At 43.6% G+C, this 14,866-nt stretch overlaps 1 protein-coding gene across 5 annotated transcripts in view; it reads right to left on the reverse strand.

The window, feature by feature from the left end:
* Positions 1-14,866, reverse strand: part of LOC126215158 (pre-mRNA-splicing factor 18) — a 119,387-nt gene that overhangs the window by 96,350 nt on the left and 8,171 nt on the right. For all 5 annotated transcript variants that reach the window (XM_049941825.1, XM_049941828.1, XM_049941824.1 and 2 more), the window contains exon 2: positions 2,260-2,675. In XM_049941825.1, coding sequence (XP_049797782.1) covers positions 2,260-2,661 — 402 coding nt within the window. In that variant the 5' untranslated portion in view covers positions 2,662-2,675. The remainder of the gene's footprint in view (positions 1-2,259; positions 2,676-14,866) is intronic.

The raw sequence follows: 14,866 nt of genomic DNA on the forward strand, positions 1-14,866 counted from the left end.
AAATGTCGAACAGAAACTAAGTACGGTAGTGGGCTGCAGTAGTTATCGGATGATGCCGAGGCAATTAGATTACGAAATGAGATGCTGCGAGCAATAGGTAAGTTTTGCAAATTTGGGTAATAAAATAACTGATGACACAAGTGTAGAGGATTACAGCCAAAAAATGCTCCTATCGTAGCACAAAAAAGTGAATATGCTCCCGTTTAAAAGACTCAGACAAAAAAGTGTGGCACCTTCAAAAATTTTCCCAAAAATTTTGGCACGTGAAAATATTTTTTAATGTGCAACTCACCTCTCACTCCCACAAGCTCCCCTAACTCTAATTCTCTCACACCTACTAGTCCACTGCTCCAAGTCGCTCAGACCCATCCACTCCCACTCGCTCTTTCTCACTCCCGACTCACTGTGTGTGTCGCCGCCTCCCGTCTCGCGGCCACAGTTCCCTTCGTCCTGTCCTACTACTCCTGTACCCTCTCAGTGCCACATTCTCCCTTTTGCTCTCTCTTACCGATACCGTCTCATCCCTCCCTTCCTACTGTCGTCACCTCTCCCTCTTCCTCGCCGTCACTGTCGCAGACTCTGTCTCTCGTTATCACTGGCTCTCACCCATTTTCACTTTCTCCTTCTCTTTCTCTTTATTCCTCTTCCACTGGCACTGTCCACTTTACTCTTTCTCCGTCACTGTGCCCCGCCCCGACTCCTCTCTATCTCTCGCACCGCCACCGTCTCCTTCGCTCTTTCTGTACCGCGACCACTGTCTACTATCTTGCAGTATTTACTACTTTTCCACCTCTTTCCCACTGCTCCGTCTCCTCCTATCTCGGCACAAAAAAGCACAAATATGTTTGTGTGCCGTAACTTTGGAGAACATTTTTAAAGCTGTCGAGGAAGGCAGATTGTGACAGCCGGTACTCCACTTTTCGGTCACCTTTTCTGTGCTCCGATAAGGTAATTTTTCCAATTGTCCCCTCCTTTTCCCTGCCATAGCATGTCACTTGTATGAAAAGAACTTCACGGGTCAGTGAAATTTTGATAATTTACCTTATCTGAAATTGAAATAATGCACAACTAATTTTGCACCTCAGACAGGATTTCACGAGCACAAAAATTTTGCACGTGCTTCGCTACTAGAACGTGGCATTCCTATAACCCTTCTGATAACAGATACTTTAAAGCATATTTCTCCACACTATTTCACTTTATAAACTATGTATCTCCTCACATCAGATTTTACGTCTGCAGGTAGGGTAACTGTGAAACTATGTGAGAATTTTCAAGGCTGTTTGGGATCAGGTTCTTAGGGATATATCATAAAAATTTCAGTCTTTTGCTGTGCATAGCTGTCTTAGAATCAGCAACTCAGTTTCGGTACAAGAAAGTGGCAAGAAAACCCTTCCTTTAGGGTTTTCTAAGGTACTCGGTGCCTCCAGAAGCCCCTTAATGCCCACCATAGACGATATCAAATGAAAAAAAAGAGCTAATCGATTTGCTCCATTTCCCTAAGCAGGGGAAGTGGGTAGTATTCAAACTTTGATCCCGTACTGTAGCGTAGTGACACCGAGACGATCCTCCTGTCGAGTATACAAAAGGCCCTTAGCCCGAGGGCTACCCGGGACACTTGACCCTATCTTTCTGTCACCAATAGAACGTGACGTACGAGCCCTGGAAGAATTCCACTGTTATGTGCAGTGTTTTGCAACATATCAGGTAGTCGATGTGCTGTCGCACAGGTATCAATCGAATGCAGAAAGCGACAGTGTGAAAAAGATAAATGTGGTGAGACTGAATACAAATTGTAAGTTTTAGGAGTTGTCGTCTGAAAACGTATACGAGGTGAGTAGCGTCAGGAGGCACTGAACTGTGGATCGTAAACAACACAGATAAGCAGAGAATAGAAGCTCTTGAAATGTGATGTTACAGAAAAATGCCAGAGGTGGTATGGGCAAAGAGGATAAGAAACAAAGACGTATTCAATTTATTCGGGAAGCAAAGAGCTTTACGGTACAGACCGTACGAACAGATAATAAGCCACACTACAGAGCACCGAGGAAAAGTCGATTCGGTAACTGAGGGGACTGTGGGGGACAAACATTGTAGAGGGAGACAGAGGCTCCGACATAATAATCGGGTTCATATCGGTGTAGGGCACAGTAGTCACACAGACACGAAGGGAACGGCACACTACAGAGTAGCGTAGAGAGACGAGTCAAACCCGTCTACGAAACATAGGCCACCAGAATGGCGAGACGGAGATCTGACCTTTTCGAGTGCCTCCTGGAAGTCGTTACGCAGCCCGCGGTTGACTTCCGGCTCGAGGATCTCACTGCGCCGCAGCCTGCGGAACGACTCGAGCTCCGTCTCCCCGAAGAGAAGGACGGGCTCGCCACGCTCGCGCAGTCTCCGCACCACCTCCTTGCGTGGCAGCGTCGGCACGCCGTCGTCGGTGAGGTCGCCTTCTCGGGTGTCCACCCCCGGCTGCTCGTTCTCCGACTGCCGCTCCGCCTCCTCGCTGCCGCCCACGCCACACTTGCGGCGGTACTCCTCCGCCTCCTTGGCAACAAGCTCTGCTCGCTTGAAGTACTTCTTGTTCGGTTTCACGAGCTCTTTCTCTTCCAGTAATTTACGCTTTTTCTCTATCTCTGCTTTCAGGATATTCAACATTTTTATATGTGAACCTGAAGAAAAAGAGAAATAGCATTATATTTAAAATGCTTTACAAAAATAGCAGATTGATATTATTTCTTTAACTGTTACGAGGTCTGTCTGCAGCATACGATACAGTCTGGATAGAACGACATCTATATAAAGCACTCGAGGCGGTTCCCCGAATAAAGATCATTTCCTTATTTGACAATAAGCTGAACATAAGAAAACCACTAGCCACTGTCCACTGCACTGCACGCAATACATTGCACCGATACGCAGACTAAATTTCACAAACTGAAGAGTGGCCTGCTTCGAGGTTCAGTAAGTTAGTCGGTTTAAAAGAGGGGGGCAAAGAGACCAAACTACGAGGTCATCGGTCCCTTGTTCACAACATCACAAGTGTGAAAATAAAACAGACGAGACATATAACACAAAACGGAATGAAAGGAAAAAACCACAAGAACGAAGGAAAGGCAACGAACACACAAAGGGACAGAAGCAGACAAGAAAACAACAAAAACACTAGAAACAGGAAAGAGTATAACAAGAAAGCAGATTACAGTGGCTGGCCGACAATGAGAATAAAAAGGAGAAGGCAACCAGTCTGAAACACATTAAAACTTCCACCCTAAAAGCACAAGGGTCGAGGGCACAGAGTGACAAAGGATGTGTGCTAAAACCTACATAGAAGTATAAAACCCACTCTCACAGATAAAACGTAAAAAAAAAAAAAAAGCTGCTGCTGAGGCACTGTCGCCCAACACCGAAGGTAGGGAGCTGGGAAAGTTAAAAGTCCGCTGAAGAGTGGCTAAAGGTGGGCAGTCCAGCAAGAGGTGGACGACTGTCATTTGGGAGTCACAGTGACACAGAGGTGCGTCCTTGCAACGGAGTAGGTGACCGTGCGTTAGCCATTTGTGACCAGTGCAGAGCCGGCAGAGGACAACTGATTCCCTGCGAGAGGACCACACGGAAGACTTCCACACATTTGTCGTCTCCTTAATGACACGCAGCTTGTCGTGCGTACTGTTATGCCATTTCATCTCCCAAAGCCTGAAAAACCTGTGGCATAAGACAGAACGTGCGGTTTCCGCATCGTCCGTTTGGCCAGTCTGTCGGCAAGTTCATTATCTGGGATTCCGACGTGTCTAGGGGTCCAGACAAACACCACCGAACGAAGGGACTATTCCGGGGCACAGACGGACTCCTCGATAAATGCTACCAGAGTACGGTGAGGGTAGCACTCGTCGATAGCTCGTAGGCTGCTCGACGAGTCGGTACACAGGAGAAATGACTCGCCAGGGCACGAGCGGATGTACTCGAGAGCACGAGATACGGCCGCCAGCTCTGCAGTGAAAACACTCCAGCCAACTGGCAAGGAGTGCCGCTCAATATGTCCTCCACGAACATACGCAAAGCCGACGTGACTATCAGCTATCGAGCCGTCGGTGTAAACGACTTCAGAACCCCGGAACGAGTCGAGAATCGAGAGGAAGTGACGGCGGAGAGCCGCAGAGTTAACAGAGTCCTCGGGGCCACGCGAATGTTCCAGACGAAGCTGCAGCCGAGGCGTACACCGTGGAGGCGTACGTGAACGGACCACAAGTAGAGGTAGTAAAGGGAAGGACTCCAGTTCAGAGGGAAGGGATCCCACGAGAGTCGCAATCGTCGGCGCCGACCTGGGCCGCCGATGCGAGAGACGGACTGCCGCAAGCGGGGAAAAGGAGACGGTAACTCAGATGCTCAGGAGAACTACAAATGTGTGCTACATAACTGGCAAGCAGTTGTGAATGTCTGATCTACAACGGAGGGACTCCAGCCTCCGCCAGTACGCCGGTCACCGGAATCGTCCTAAAATCTCCCGTCGCTAGTCGAACCCCGCAGGGTCGAGTAAATGCGACGCCGAGGGCACTGCCGAACCGTAAACCACACTCCCGTAGTCAATTCGGGATTGGACGAGGGCTCTGTAGAGCTGCAGCAGCATAGAGCAATCTGCCTCCCAATTGGTGTTGCTCAGGCAACGGAGGGCATTGAGGTGCTGCCAGCACTTCCGCTTAAGCTGACGAAGATGAGGAAGACAACTCAATTGAATGTCAGTATTTTAAACATAGCTGCGCTACAGCAACGGTTCCACGTAATAAGATTAAAAGGAGCCGACCAGTTGCAAAGGATAAAGTGATCTTTACCTAGGTTTCGATAGATTTAAATCTATCTTCTTCAGAAGACGGCAGTATTACATAAACGTGGAGTGATATGTCCTTGTCATTTTTACAAGCATCTGCATAGCTCCATTAGTCAATTGAATGTCAAAAACCAGTCCTAAGAAGCGATATGTCTGCATTACAATGAGTGGATCGTCATGAAGGTAATGTTCTGGGTCCGGACGAACGGTACAACACCGACAGAAGTGCACGACACGTGACTTTGCAGCTGAAAACTGCAATCCGTGGGCTAGAGCCCACTACCCCACCTTGTGGATGGCTCCCTGTAGGTGATGCTCAGCAACAACAGTACTGGAGCAGCAGTACGAAATGAAGAAGTCGTCTGCATACAGAGAAGGTGAGACAGAGGGCCCGAGAGCTGCTGCTAGACCGTTAACGGCCACTAAAAATAGTGATACACTCAATACAGAGTCCTGCGGGACTTTATTATCCTGGATATGGATGGAACTATGGCAGGCACCAACTCAGACACGGAAAGTAAGGAGCGACAGGAAGTTTTGGATAAAAATTGGGAGCGTGTCCTGGAGACCCCACTCATAAAATGTGGCAAGGATACGATGTTGCCAAGTCGTGTCGTATGCTTTACGTAAGTCAAAAAAGACAGCAACCAGGTGTTGGCATCTGGAAAAGGCTGTTCGGATGGCAGACTCGAGACACACAAGATTATCAGTGGTAGAGCGACCCTGGCAGAAGCCACCCTGACACGGAGCCAGCAGGCCACGTGACTGTGACTCCGGGACCCAATCCCACCGCCGACATACCGTACGGTCCAGCAGCTTACAAACAACGTCGGTGAGGCTCGTGGACCGACAGCTATCCACATCGAGCGGATTTTTACCAGGGTTGAGCACTGGAATGATGGTGCTCTCCCGCCATTGCGACGGAAGGACATCATTGCACCAGATCCGGTTGGAGACGACGAGGAGATGTCGCCTATAGTCAGATGAGATATGTTTAATCATCTGGCTGTGGATGCGATCAGGACCGGGAGCTGTGTCGGGGCAGTGTGCAAGGGCACTGAGGAGCTCCCACTCTGTAAATGGGGCGTTACAGGATTCACTGTGGCGTGTTGTGAATGAGGGGGAGGATGTTGCTCCCGAAGTAGGTGGTACAGGAGCAACAGGGAGGGAAATGCCCCCACCGTCAAGGGGGCTCTGAGAGGTGATGGGGGTTGACGGAGCTGACGGTGCCAGAACTGTTGTAATGGCGGCGTAAGACGATGTCATATGCGCAGGATGCAGGTGTTCAAATTTTCTCTTAGCCTCAGTGTAGGTGAGTCAGTCCAGGGCCTCGTACTTTCTTTCTAGAGAATCCTGCAGTCAGGCGAGCAAGGCGAATGGTGCTCTCCGCAGTTGACACAGATGGAAGGCAGGGCACACGGAGTATTGGGATGTGACGGGTGTCCACAATGTCGACATGTGACACCGGAAGTACAGTGCGAAGACATACGGCTGAACTTCCGGCACTTAAAGCACTGCATCAAGGTGGGGATATAGGGCTTTACATCACAGCGGCAGACCGTCACCTCGACCTTCTCGGACAAGGTATCAACCTTGAAGGCCAAGATGAGGCACCGGTGGAAACCTGGTTATCCCTCGGACCCCAGTGGACACGCAGGATGAAATGTACACCTCGCCACTCTAAATTGGCGCTCAGCTCATCGTCAGACTGCAAAAGAAGATCCCTGTGAAATAAAATACCGTGGACCACATTTAAGCTCTTATGGGGCGTGATGGTTACAGAAACATCCCCCAGCTTGTCACAAGTGAGTGAGTACCGTGACTGGGCAGAGGATACTGTTTTGATCAACACTGACCCAGATCTCATTTTGGACAAGCCCTCCAACTCCTCAAATTTGTCCCCTAAACGCTCAACAAAAAACTGAGGCTTGATTGTCACGAAAGATTCCCCATCAGCTCTCGAACATACGAGATACCGTGGTGAATAAGATCCACTGCCATCCTTAGCCTGACGTTCTTCTCACGGTGTGACCGTGGAAGGGAATGATTTGGGGTTGTACTTCTTTGCACTGAATTGAGTTCGTGAACGCTCAGAGACTGCTGGTGTTTCACCACCAGCAAGAGACAGTGAACTACACTTCATCGCGTGTCATCCGCCGTGATGCCACCCACTCCGAGCGGGGACCCTTCCCACGGGTGCCACCCAGCTGCAGCAAAGGTCACCTGGCAGGATGGCCACTGCTGGGAGTGCCGACGCCCCAGAGGGATGGGCATCCACCGATTGGCATACGTGGGGAGTTAATGGCACAAGCATCAGCAGAGCGATCCCTGTAGAGAAGTCGACATATTTTCAAGTAATTTATCGAAAAAATTTAGAGAATCGGCATCTGCGATAGGCTGCAGAATCGTTCTAATGCCAGCAGCTGACATCTCACATACGGAAGGCGAGGACAAGATAAGAGAAATCAGGGGCCATACAGAAGCATATAGACAGTCATTTTACCCTCATTCTGTTTGTGAACGGATCGGGAATGGGAATGACCGGTAGTTGTACCAGATACCCTCTGCTGTGCACTGTTTGGTGGCTTGCGAAGTACGTACTGAGAAGTACGTGTAGCTGTACTGCCCACAGGTAATATCCAGAAGCAATGTTTTACAATGCAACACTGATCCACTGTGCTGGGTGTCACTTCGGACAAGTCGCTTATCTGCTGGCACCGTCTTCAGAAAACAGCTGCAAAAATGAAATGCCACAATAATTTGTTGCAAAGACCGATTGGAACACCTTATGGAGATGACGCAAACAGTTTGGAAATGACAGCACTTCCTTCACCATGCAAGTACTGTTCAGCTGCACAGGTTAATAGTTCCCACACTGATCTAGTGCATGTTCAGCTAGGACAAGCTACCTGTATTGTTATCCAGTACACTTCTGTCCAGTGGCTCCCAGCGCTAAGCAACATCACTTCACTACACGTAAACAGATAGCTAGTTCCCATTTAGTTACAGACGAAAAAGGAGAACGAGTCTCTTCCTATATACGATATCATTCGGCGAGGTTGTAAAATCTGATCGAAATCTCATAAACTGACCCGTAAAACTTTCGTGAGCCTATTAGCGGACAATTACAATGTTGTGACTACCTGCACATCTGAGTGAACATCTCCACCCCAGAAAGTCTTCTTGCATGTCAAAAACGCAACTACCACACTGCCGGTGTTCAATCTACCTCACGTCACACGCCACGAACTGAATCAAATCGGATGTGGGACACGCATAACAGCTGCTACTCACTGCAACTCTCCAAGTTGTGACTGCAGAGATGACACCACATATCAGGACAGATCGTTATAGGCTTTCGTCAGGTCTTTGGAAGAATTACATAAAGCTTTCTCTAAAACAACTAACCTGGATCTTTGATTTTCCATTTTTTATGTAACTGGATATTTATAATTTGTAGTTGTTAATGAACTGGTACTTGTGACTGTCCAAGAGCAGCACATACTAAATAAAACAAGCAAATGCAAGTAAAGATTTTTGAAGTATGTCAATGGAACAAAATTTTCATGAGATTCTCACAACGTTACTTTGCACTGCGTCCGTGGAATTTCTGAAAGCACACACACTCCTTCTGCCGCCTGGCGAAGTGCCGGTACTTTGTAGTCTTCCTCCTTATATAGTGACTAGAAGGATTAACTGAAACATTCGATACCTGCTGACAAGCGAACCATCACCTATCAACCTAACCTAGACCTTGGTCTATGTTACAGAGCAGTCTGTCACCACAATCTGCATTCCAAACCTAATACAGACACAAAAGGAATGTTGTTAGTGTTCCCACAGTTTGTGAAAATATGATGTCACATACCACATCATTACTATAACATGGGACGAAGCCAAAATCCAGTAACAGTATGTTCAACTGAACCCATTGCTTGAAGAGGATATTTAAATGCTCACAATGACCATTCTACAATTTAACTGTTGCTCAGCCAAGTATTTGTATTACTGGCAGCTCACACTAGCTGTCCGACGATGTTCCACGAATTGCAGCATGCTGTCGAACCGATCTTATTGCTTCCAACACAGGCCACAATACTGTGCTGAGTGCAAAACCACTATCGTGATTCATGAGATTCAATGCCACATGTATATCAATCACCACCTTCGTATTGTTGTGCCAGAAACAACTTGCAAAACAGATAAGAAGACATTTTCTCATAATTGAATGTGTATGTGCCCATGTACTGTGTTATGCTCAGTCAGTGCTGAGTCTTACATATAATGTTGATGCAGTGCCTGGAGAAACAGTGTCACATCTGTTTCACACAGTATTTCCCACATTTATGGGGAACATAATAGGTTCCAATTCTATGAACCCTTAGGTTATCTTTCAAACTTCCCCAAAATATTCGCTATTATTACAGGTAGTATTACACTGTAAAAATTATGGACAACATTAATAGTCAAGAGACGATGATTTCTGAAGGGTTTTTCCAGTGACTGATTTATGGTATGTTTTCAGGTTTCTAGTCAAGTTGACCCCATTTTGTGAAGAATATTTCCATTACCAAACTATAGCCACCTTCAGATGCCCCATCATTACGCAGTTCAAATAGTATTTACAGAGTTTATTCAGATAAGCAGACTAAACAAATTATTGAAAAGGGTTTTAGATTAACCCCTTCATGGCCAAAAATCATTTTACATATATTTGAAAAACACAAACTCAAGAAAACTGCCTTCTTTCAAGACTAATATTACCCTTTCACTAACAAAAGAAAACAATTTCGTTTGCAAATTTTGAAAATCTGTGTTGTAGAAGATTCATTTCCCGCAAACGTAACGAGGTCTGTGTTTTCATTTGAACTTAGGATTTTCAAAGCTAAATTTTGATTTGCAGAGAGAATTTATCAGGATAGTAAATTCAGAAAATTATAACAAAACAGTACAAAAAAATGTGAAACACAACATCCAAATTTACAATAGAAAATCAACCAATGGAATACCCAGGATGGAATAATAACAATATTACGAAAATAATAAACTGCTACTCACCACCCTTGGCTCAGACACAGGCAGAACAAAAAGACTGCTACACGTTTGAGCTTTTGACCAAAAGGCCTTCTTCTAAAGTAGAAAACACACACATATTCACACAAGGACAACTCCCACACACAGAACTCACACACACACACCACCACTGTCTCTGGCCGCCAATGCATCTTTCTGTCGTGACTGTCTGTGACTCGACATATCCTATAAATTTCCAATACAAAATTTTAAGATAACTCTGAGGTATTACATACCAATGTTTTTTACATTAGATGAAGTTTGCTGATAAATACAAATTCCACTTACTAAAACTGAAGCATATACCAACAGAATTACTGTGGATTATAATAAGGATATGAAATGAATGGTCTGAAAGAATTCCACAACGTGTCATAAATAGAGAAACTTGAATCTTAGTCCCATCAAAATGGGTGAAACTAAATGTAACTAAAACCAAAATGATACAATTTGAAACTAAATCGTTAGAACAAAGTGAAGTGAAGTTGCAATGATAAGGATATCACAGAAGCAAACCACGTGAAGTTCTCAGGCATAAACCTCAATAAAAATTTGAATTGTTAAGTACACACAGACTGCTTAGCAAACAAATTAACAACAAGCTTTTGCAATGTATATTATGTCAGGCCCCACAAGCACAGACATCAGAAAGATAGTCTATCACTCTCGCTTTAAGTCATTCATTACGGCATAACCTTCTGAGGAAATTCGGCAAATGTCGTGACACTCCCAGTATTTAACAAAAAAAAAAAAATTAGGAACGTGTGTTGCCAAACACAGGGCACCTTGTGCGCCACTTTTAAAAAATCTAAAACTACTATCTGTTCCTTCCCTTTAGATAAACGAGGTACTGTCGTTCTCACATAGAAATAAACATACTGTTCCGCAAACTGAGTCAACACTAGGCATGGTGGCTGCCGGGAGTGACCGTAAAAGCTTTTCCCGTATACAGTCACTCCCGTCAGACATCGTGCCGGGTGTCAACTCTGTTTGTGTGTATAATGCACTTGACTCCCTCCATTTTCACTACATCTACAGCACTCACCACAGAGAGAATTTTAAACTCCCGACACACCGTTTAAGACTCTCTGCCCAAACACTGTAGTATACAGTATTAAAAATTTACAATACAATAAAAGGCAGTAGGATCATTGAAAAAATTACTCTATACCTTTCTGGTGGAAAATTGTTACTAATCTATTGAAGAATTGTTTGATGACAGTTTTACAGTTTGAACAAGGGAATTGTATATTTAGAATATAGGAAAAGACAGATTGCTACTTACTGTAAATATGGGACATTAAGTTGCAGATAGGCACAACTAAAAGACACTTTTACATAAGACACATTCTGGTCTGAGCTGCCGGAGTTGTTTGTGTGAGTGAATGGTGTACGTTTGCATTTCTCTACCTGATGAAGGCTGTGGCTGTGAGTGTCTCTTATTTGTGCCTGCGTGCTGCTTAATGTATCATCTTTATGGTAAGCAACAATCTATCTTTTCCTACATTGTTGATCTTTCAACCAGGAGTTTCCTTTGTTTCAAATTATTCATTTACATCTATATACTGAAAGCTGTAGTATGTAATTGTGTTGCAACATCTCAGAAATGTATATAAAATAATGTAAAAATCCTGATATGTCTCCAATACATTAAATCAATAATGTTTGTTATGAAATGTATAAATCTAACTATAAGTATCTGATGCACACTAGGTAAAGCAATAAATATTATAGGCATAAATATTATAGGCCTAGATATTTTTTTAACGATTCGGATACCTTCAATGTAAAGCTTGGTGCCACTCTTTATTGTGGCACACACTATGCCACCCACTGACGTCTCGTGGACTGTGCCTCTTGTCCCAACTCCAGGCTCCAGTCTCACCCTATTCATCTATGTGCCATTGTCCACCTCAAGAAGTAAATCAACAGACATTACTGTCATGCATTTTAGGTCTTGACATGGATTCCTTGTGAAAGCAGTAAACCGTAATCATATACTGAAGTGCAACCAGGTGGTGGTGTATCGCTTTTCGTTACTGTATGATACTCTGTTGCCTCAGACAAGGAGGAACATTTGATACGTGTCATCGGCTTTGGCCTGTGGTGTAGGAAACGTGACAAACAGTGTAAATGACACGAAGACCATAACATATTACCAGTATCAATTTTTAAAAAATCTGACTAAGCTACAGGTCAGCATGTCACCACAACCGGGTTTTTCTTTTCTTTTTATCCAATAGTTGTCTTCACCAACTTACAAACATCCTGACCTAGACCTCAGGCTAAGATACAAATCAATGTGTCTTCACTAACAAACAACAAAACTGTGAATAAACACAGCAAAATGTGACACCACAGTGGCCATTGACATTATGCTGCTGGTCAAAGCTGATGACTTGTATCAAATATTTCTCTTGATCCGAATCCTCTAGGTAGGTTGTAACTACTGGCTCATTTCATGATTAGATTAGATTAGATTTACTTTCATTCCAATTGATCCGCAGTGAGGAGGTCCTCCGGGATGTGGAACATGTCAGAAAAACAACAATACATGACAAATATTTACAACTAAAACAAATAAGCTAATGTACCATTCCACAGGTCCCAAGTGGAATGCTCGTCATTTTTTAATGAACACTAAGAGTCATTTTACAAATGCTAATGCACTGAATTTAAAATAAAAAAAGTTTTTTATTTATTTATAAGGTAATAAACATGTAATACAACTACTGTAATACTTATTTACAATGAACACATTACTGCACTGAAATGGTGCAGAAGTTAGATTAGACACACACACACACACACACACACACACACACACACACACACACACACACACACACACACACACAAATTGACACATTACTGCACTGAAATAGTGCAGAAGTTATGATGTACTTATATACAAATCAATTGGTTTTACTAAGAAATTCATCAATGGAGTAGAAGGAGTTTGTCACCAATAAATGCTTTAGGCTTCTCTTAAACTGAATTTCATTGGTTGTTAAGCTTTTTATGGCTGCTGGCAAGTTATTGAAAATGTGTGTTCCTGAATAATGCACACATTTTTGTACTAGACTAAGTGACTTTAAATCCTTGTGAAGATTATTCTTATTCCTAGTATTGATTCCATGAATTGAGCTGTTGGTTTGAAAAAGTGATATATTTTTAATGACAAATTTCATCAAGGAATAAATATATTGGGAAGCAGTAGTTAGTATCCCTAGTTCCCTAAACATAATTCTGCAGGATGTTCTTGAGTTCACACCACATATAGTTCTTACTGCACGTTTTTGTGCCCGGAAAACTTTAGCTTGGCTTGATGAATTACCCCAAAAAATAATCCCATATGACATTATGGAATGAAAGTAAGCATAGTATGCCAGCTTTTTCATTTTTATATCCCCTATGTCTGACAAAATTCGCATTGCAAACAGAGATTTGTTAAGACACTTCATCAGTTCTGTGGTGTGCTCCTCCCAGTTGAATTTATTATCAAGCTGTAATCCCAAGAATTTAACACTGTCCACTTCTTCTATCTGCTTGTCATCGTATGTTAGGCATATACTCGTGGGACACCCCTTACAAGTTCTGAAATGCATGTAGTGTGTTTTTTCAAAGTTTAGTGACAAAGAATTGGCTAGGAACCAGTGATTAATATTTTATTAGCAGATCTTTCTAAGACTATACTTGATTTGATATTTATTGCAATGTTTGTATCATCGGCAAACAAAACAAACTTGGCATCTGGTAATGTTACTGATTAAAGGTCATTGATGTACACAAGAAAAAGTAAGGGCCCTAAAATGGAACCTTGTGGTACCCCACATGTAATTAGCTCCCAGCTGGATGATGCCTGATAGCTTAATACTTGTCTCTTTCCCAATAACATCCTTTGTTTCCTGCCAGATATATAAGATTTGAACCATTTTGCAGCATTTCCTGTTACACCATAATATTCTAATCTACTTAAAAAGATATTGTGATTTACACAGTCAAATGCCTTTGGCAGATCACAAAATATAGCAGTTGCCTGCAATTTTTTGTCTAATGAATTAAGCAAATTTTCACTGTAAGTGTAGATAGCCTTCTCAATATCAGAAACCTTTATAAATTCGAGTTGTGACTTTGACAGTATGTTATTTGAGATAAGATGGTTATAAAGCCAATTGTACTTTACTTTTTCTAAAATTTTTGAGAATGGTGGCAAGAGTGAAATTGGACGGAAATTTGATACTGTTTCTTTATCTCCCTTCTTAAACAGTGGCTTAACTTCAGCAGATTTCAACCATTCAGGAAATATTCCACTGATAAACGGCTGGTTGCACAGATAGCTTAATATGTTACTTAACTCAGAATCACATTCTTTAATTAACTTTGTTGATATTTCATCATACCCACTAGCTGTTTTTGATTTTAAAGATTTTATGGTGGACATTATTTCTGCTGGGGTAGTCAGACCCCCCCCCCCCCCCCATGAACCATGGACCTTGCCGTTGGTGGGGAGGCTTGCGTGCCTCAGCGATACAGATAGCCGGACCGTAGGTACAACCAAAACGGAGGGGTTTCTGTTGAGAGGCCAGACAAACGTGTGGTTCCTGAAGAGGGGCAGCAGCCTTTTCAGTAGTTGCAAGGGCAACAGTCTCGATGATTGACTGATCTGGCCTTGTAACAAAAACCAAAACGGCCTTGCTGTGCTGGTACTGCGAACGGCTGAAAGCAAGGGGAAACTACGGCCATAATTTTTCCCGAGAGCATGCAGCTTTACTGTATGATTAAATGATGATGGCGTCCTCTTGGGTAAAATATTCCGGAGGTAAAAACCTTTAATGGTACGCTTAAAAGGCACACTAATACACCTATTTGCCACATAATCAGTACTAAACTATATGTTTTTATAATCTAAAATGACTTATATTTATGAGAACACCAAAAGTCGCACTAGTCGCCTGGCTGCAGGGC

The sequence above is a fragment of the Schistocerca nitens genome, chromosome 12 (assembly GCF_023898315.1).
Source record: "Schistocerca nitens isolate TAMUIC-IGC-003100 chromosome 12, iqSchNite1.1, whole genome shotgun sequence".
NCBI lineage: Eukaryota > Metazoa > Arthropoda > Insecta > Orthoptera > Acrididae > Schistocerca > Schistocerca nitens.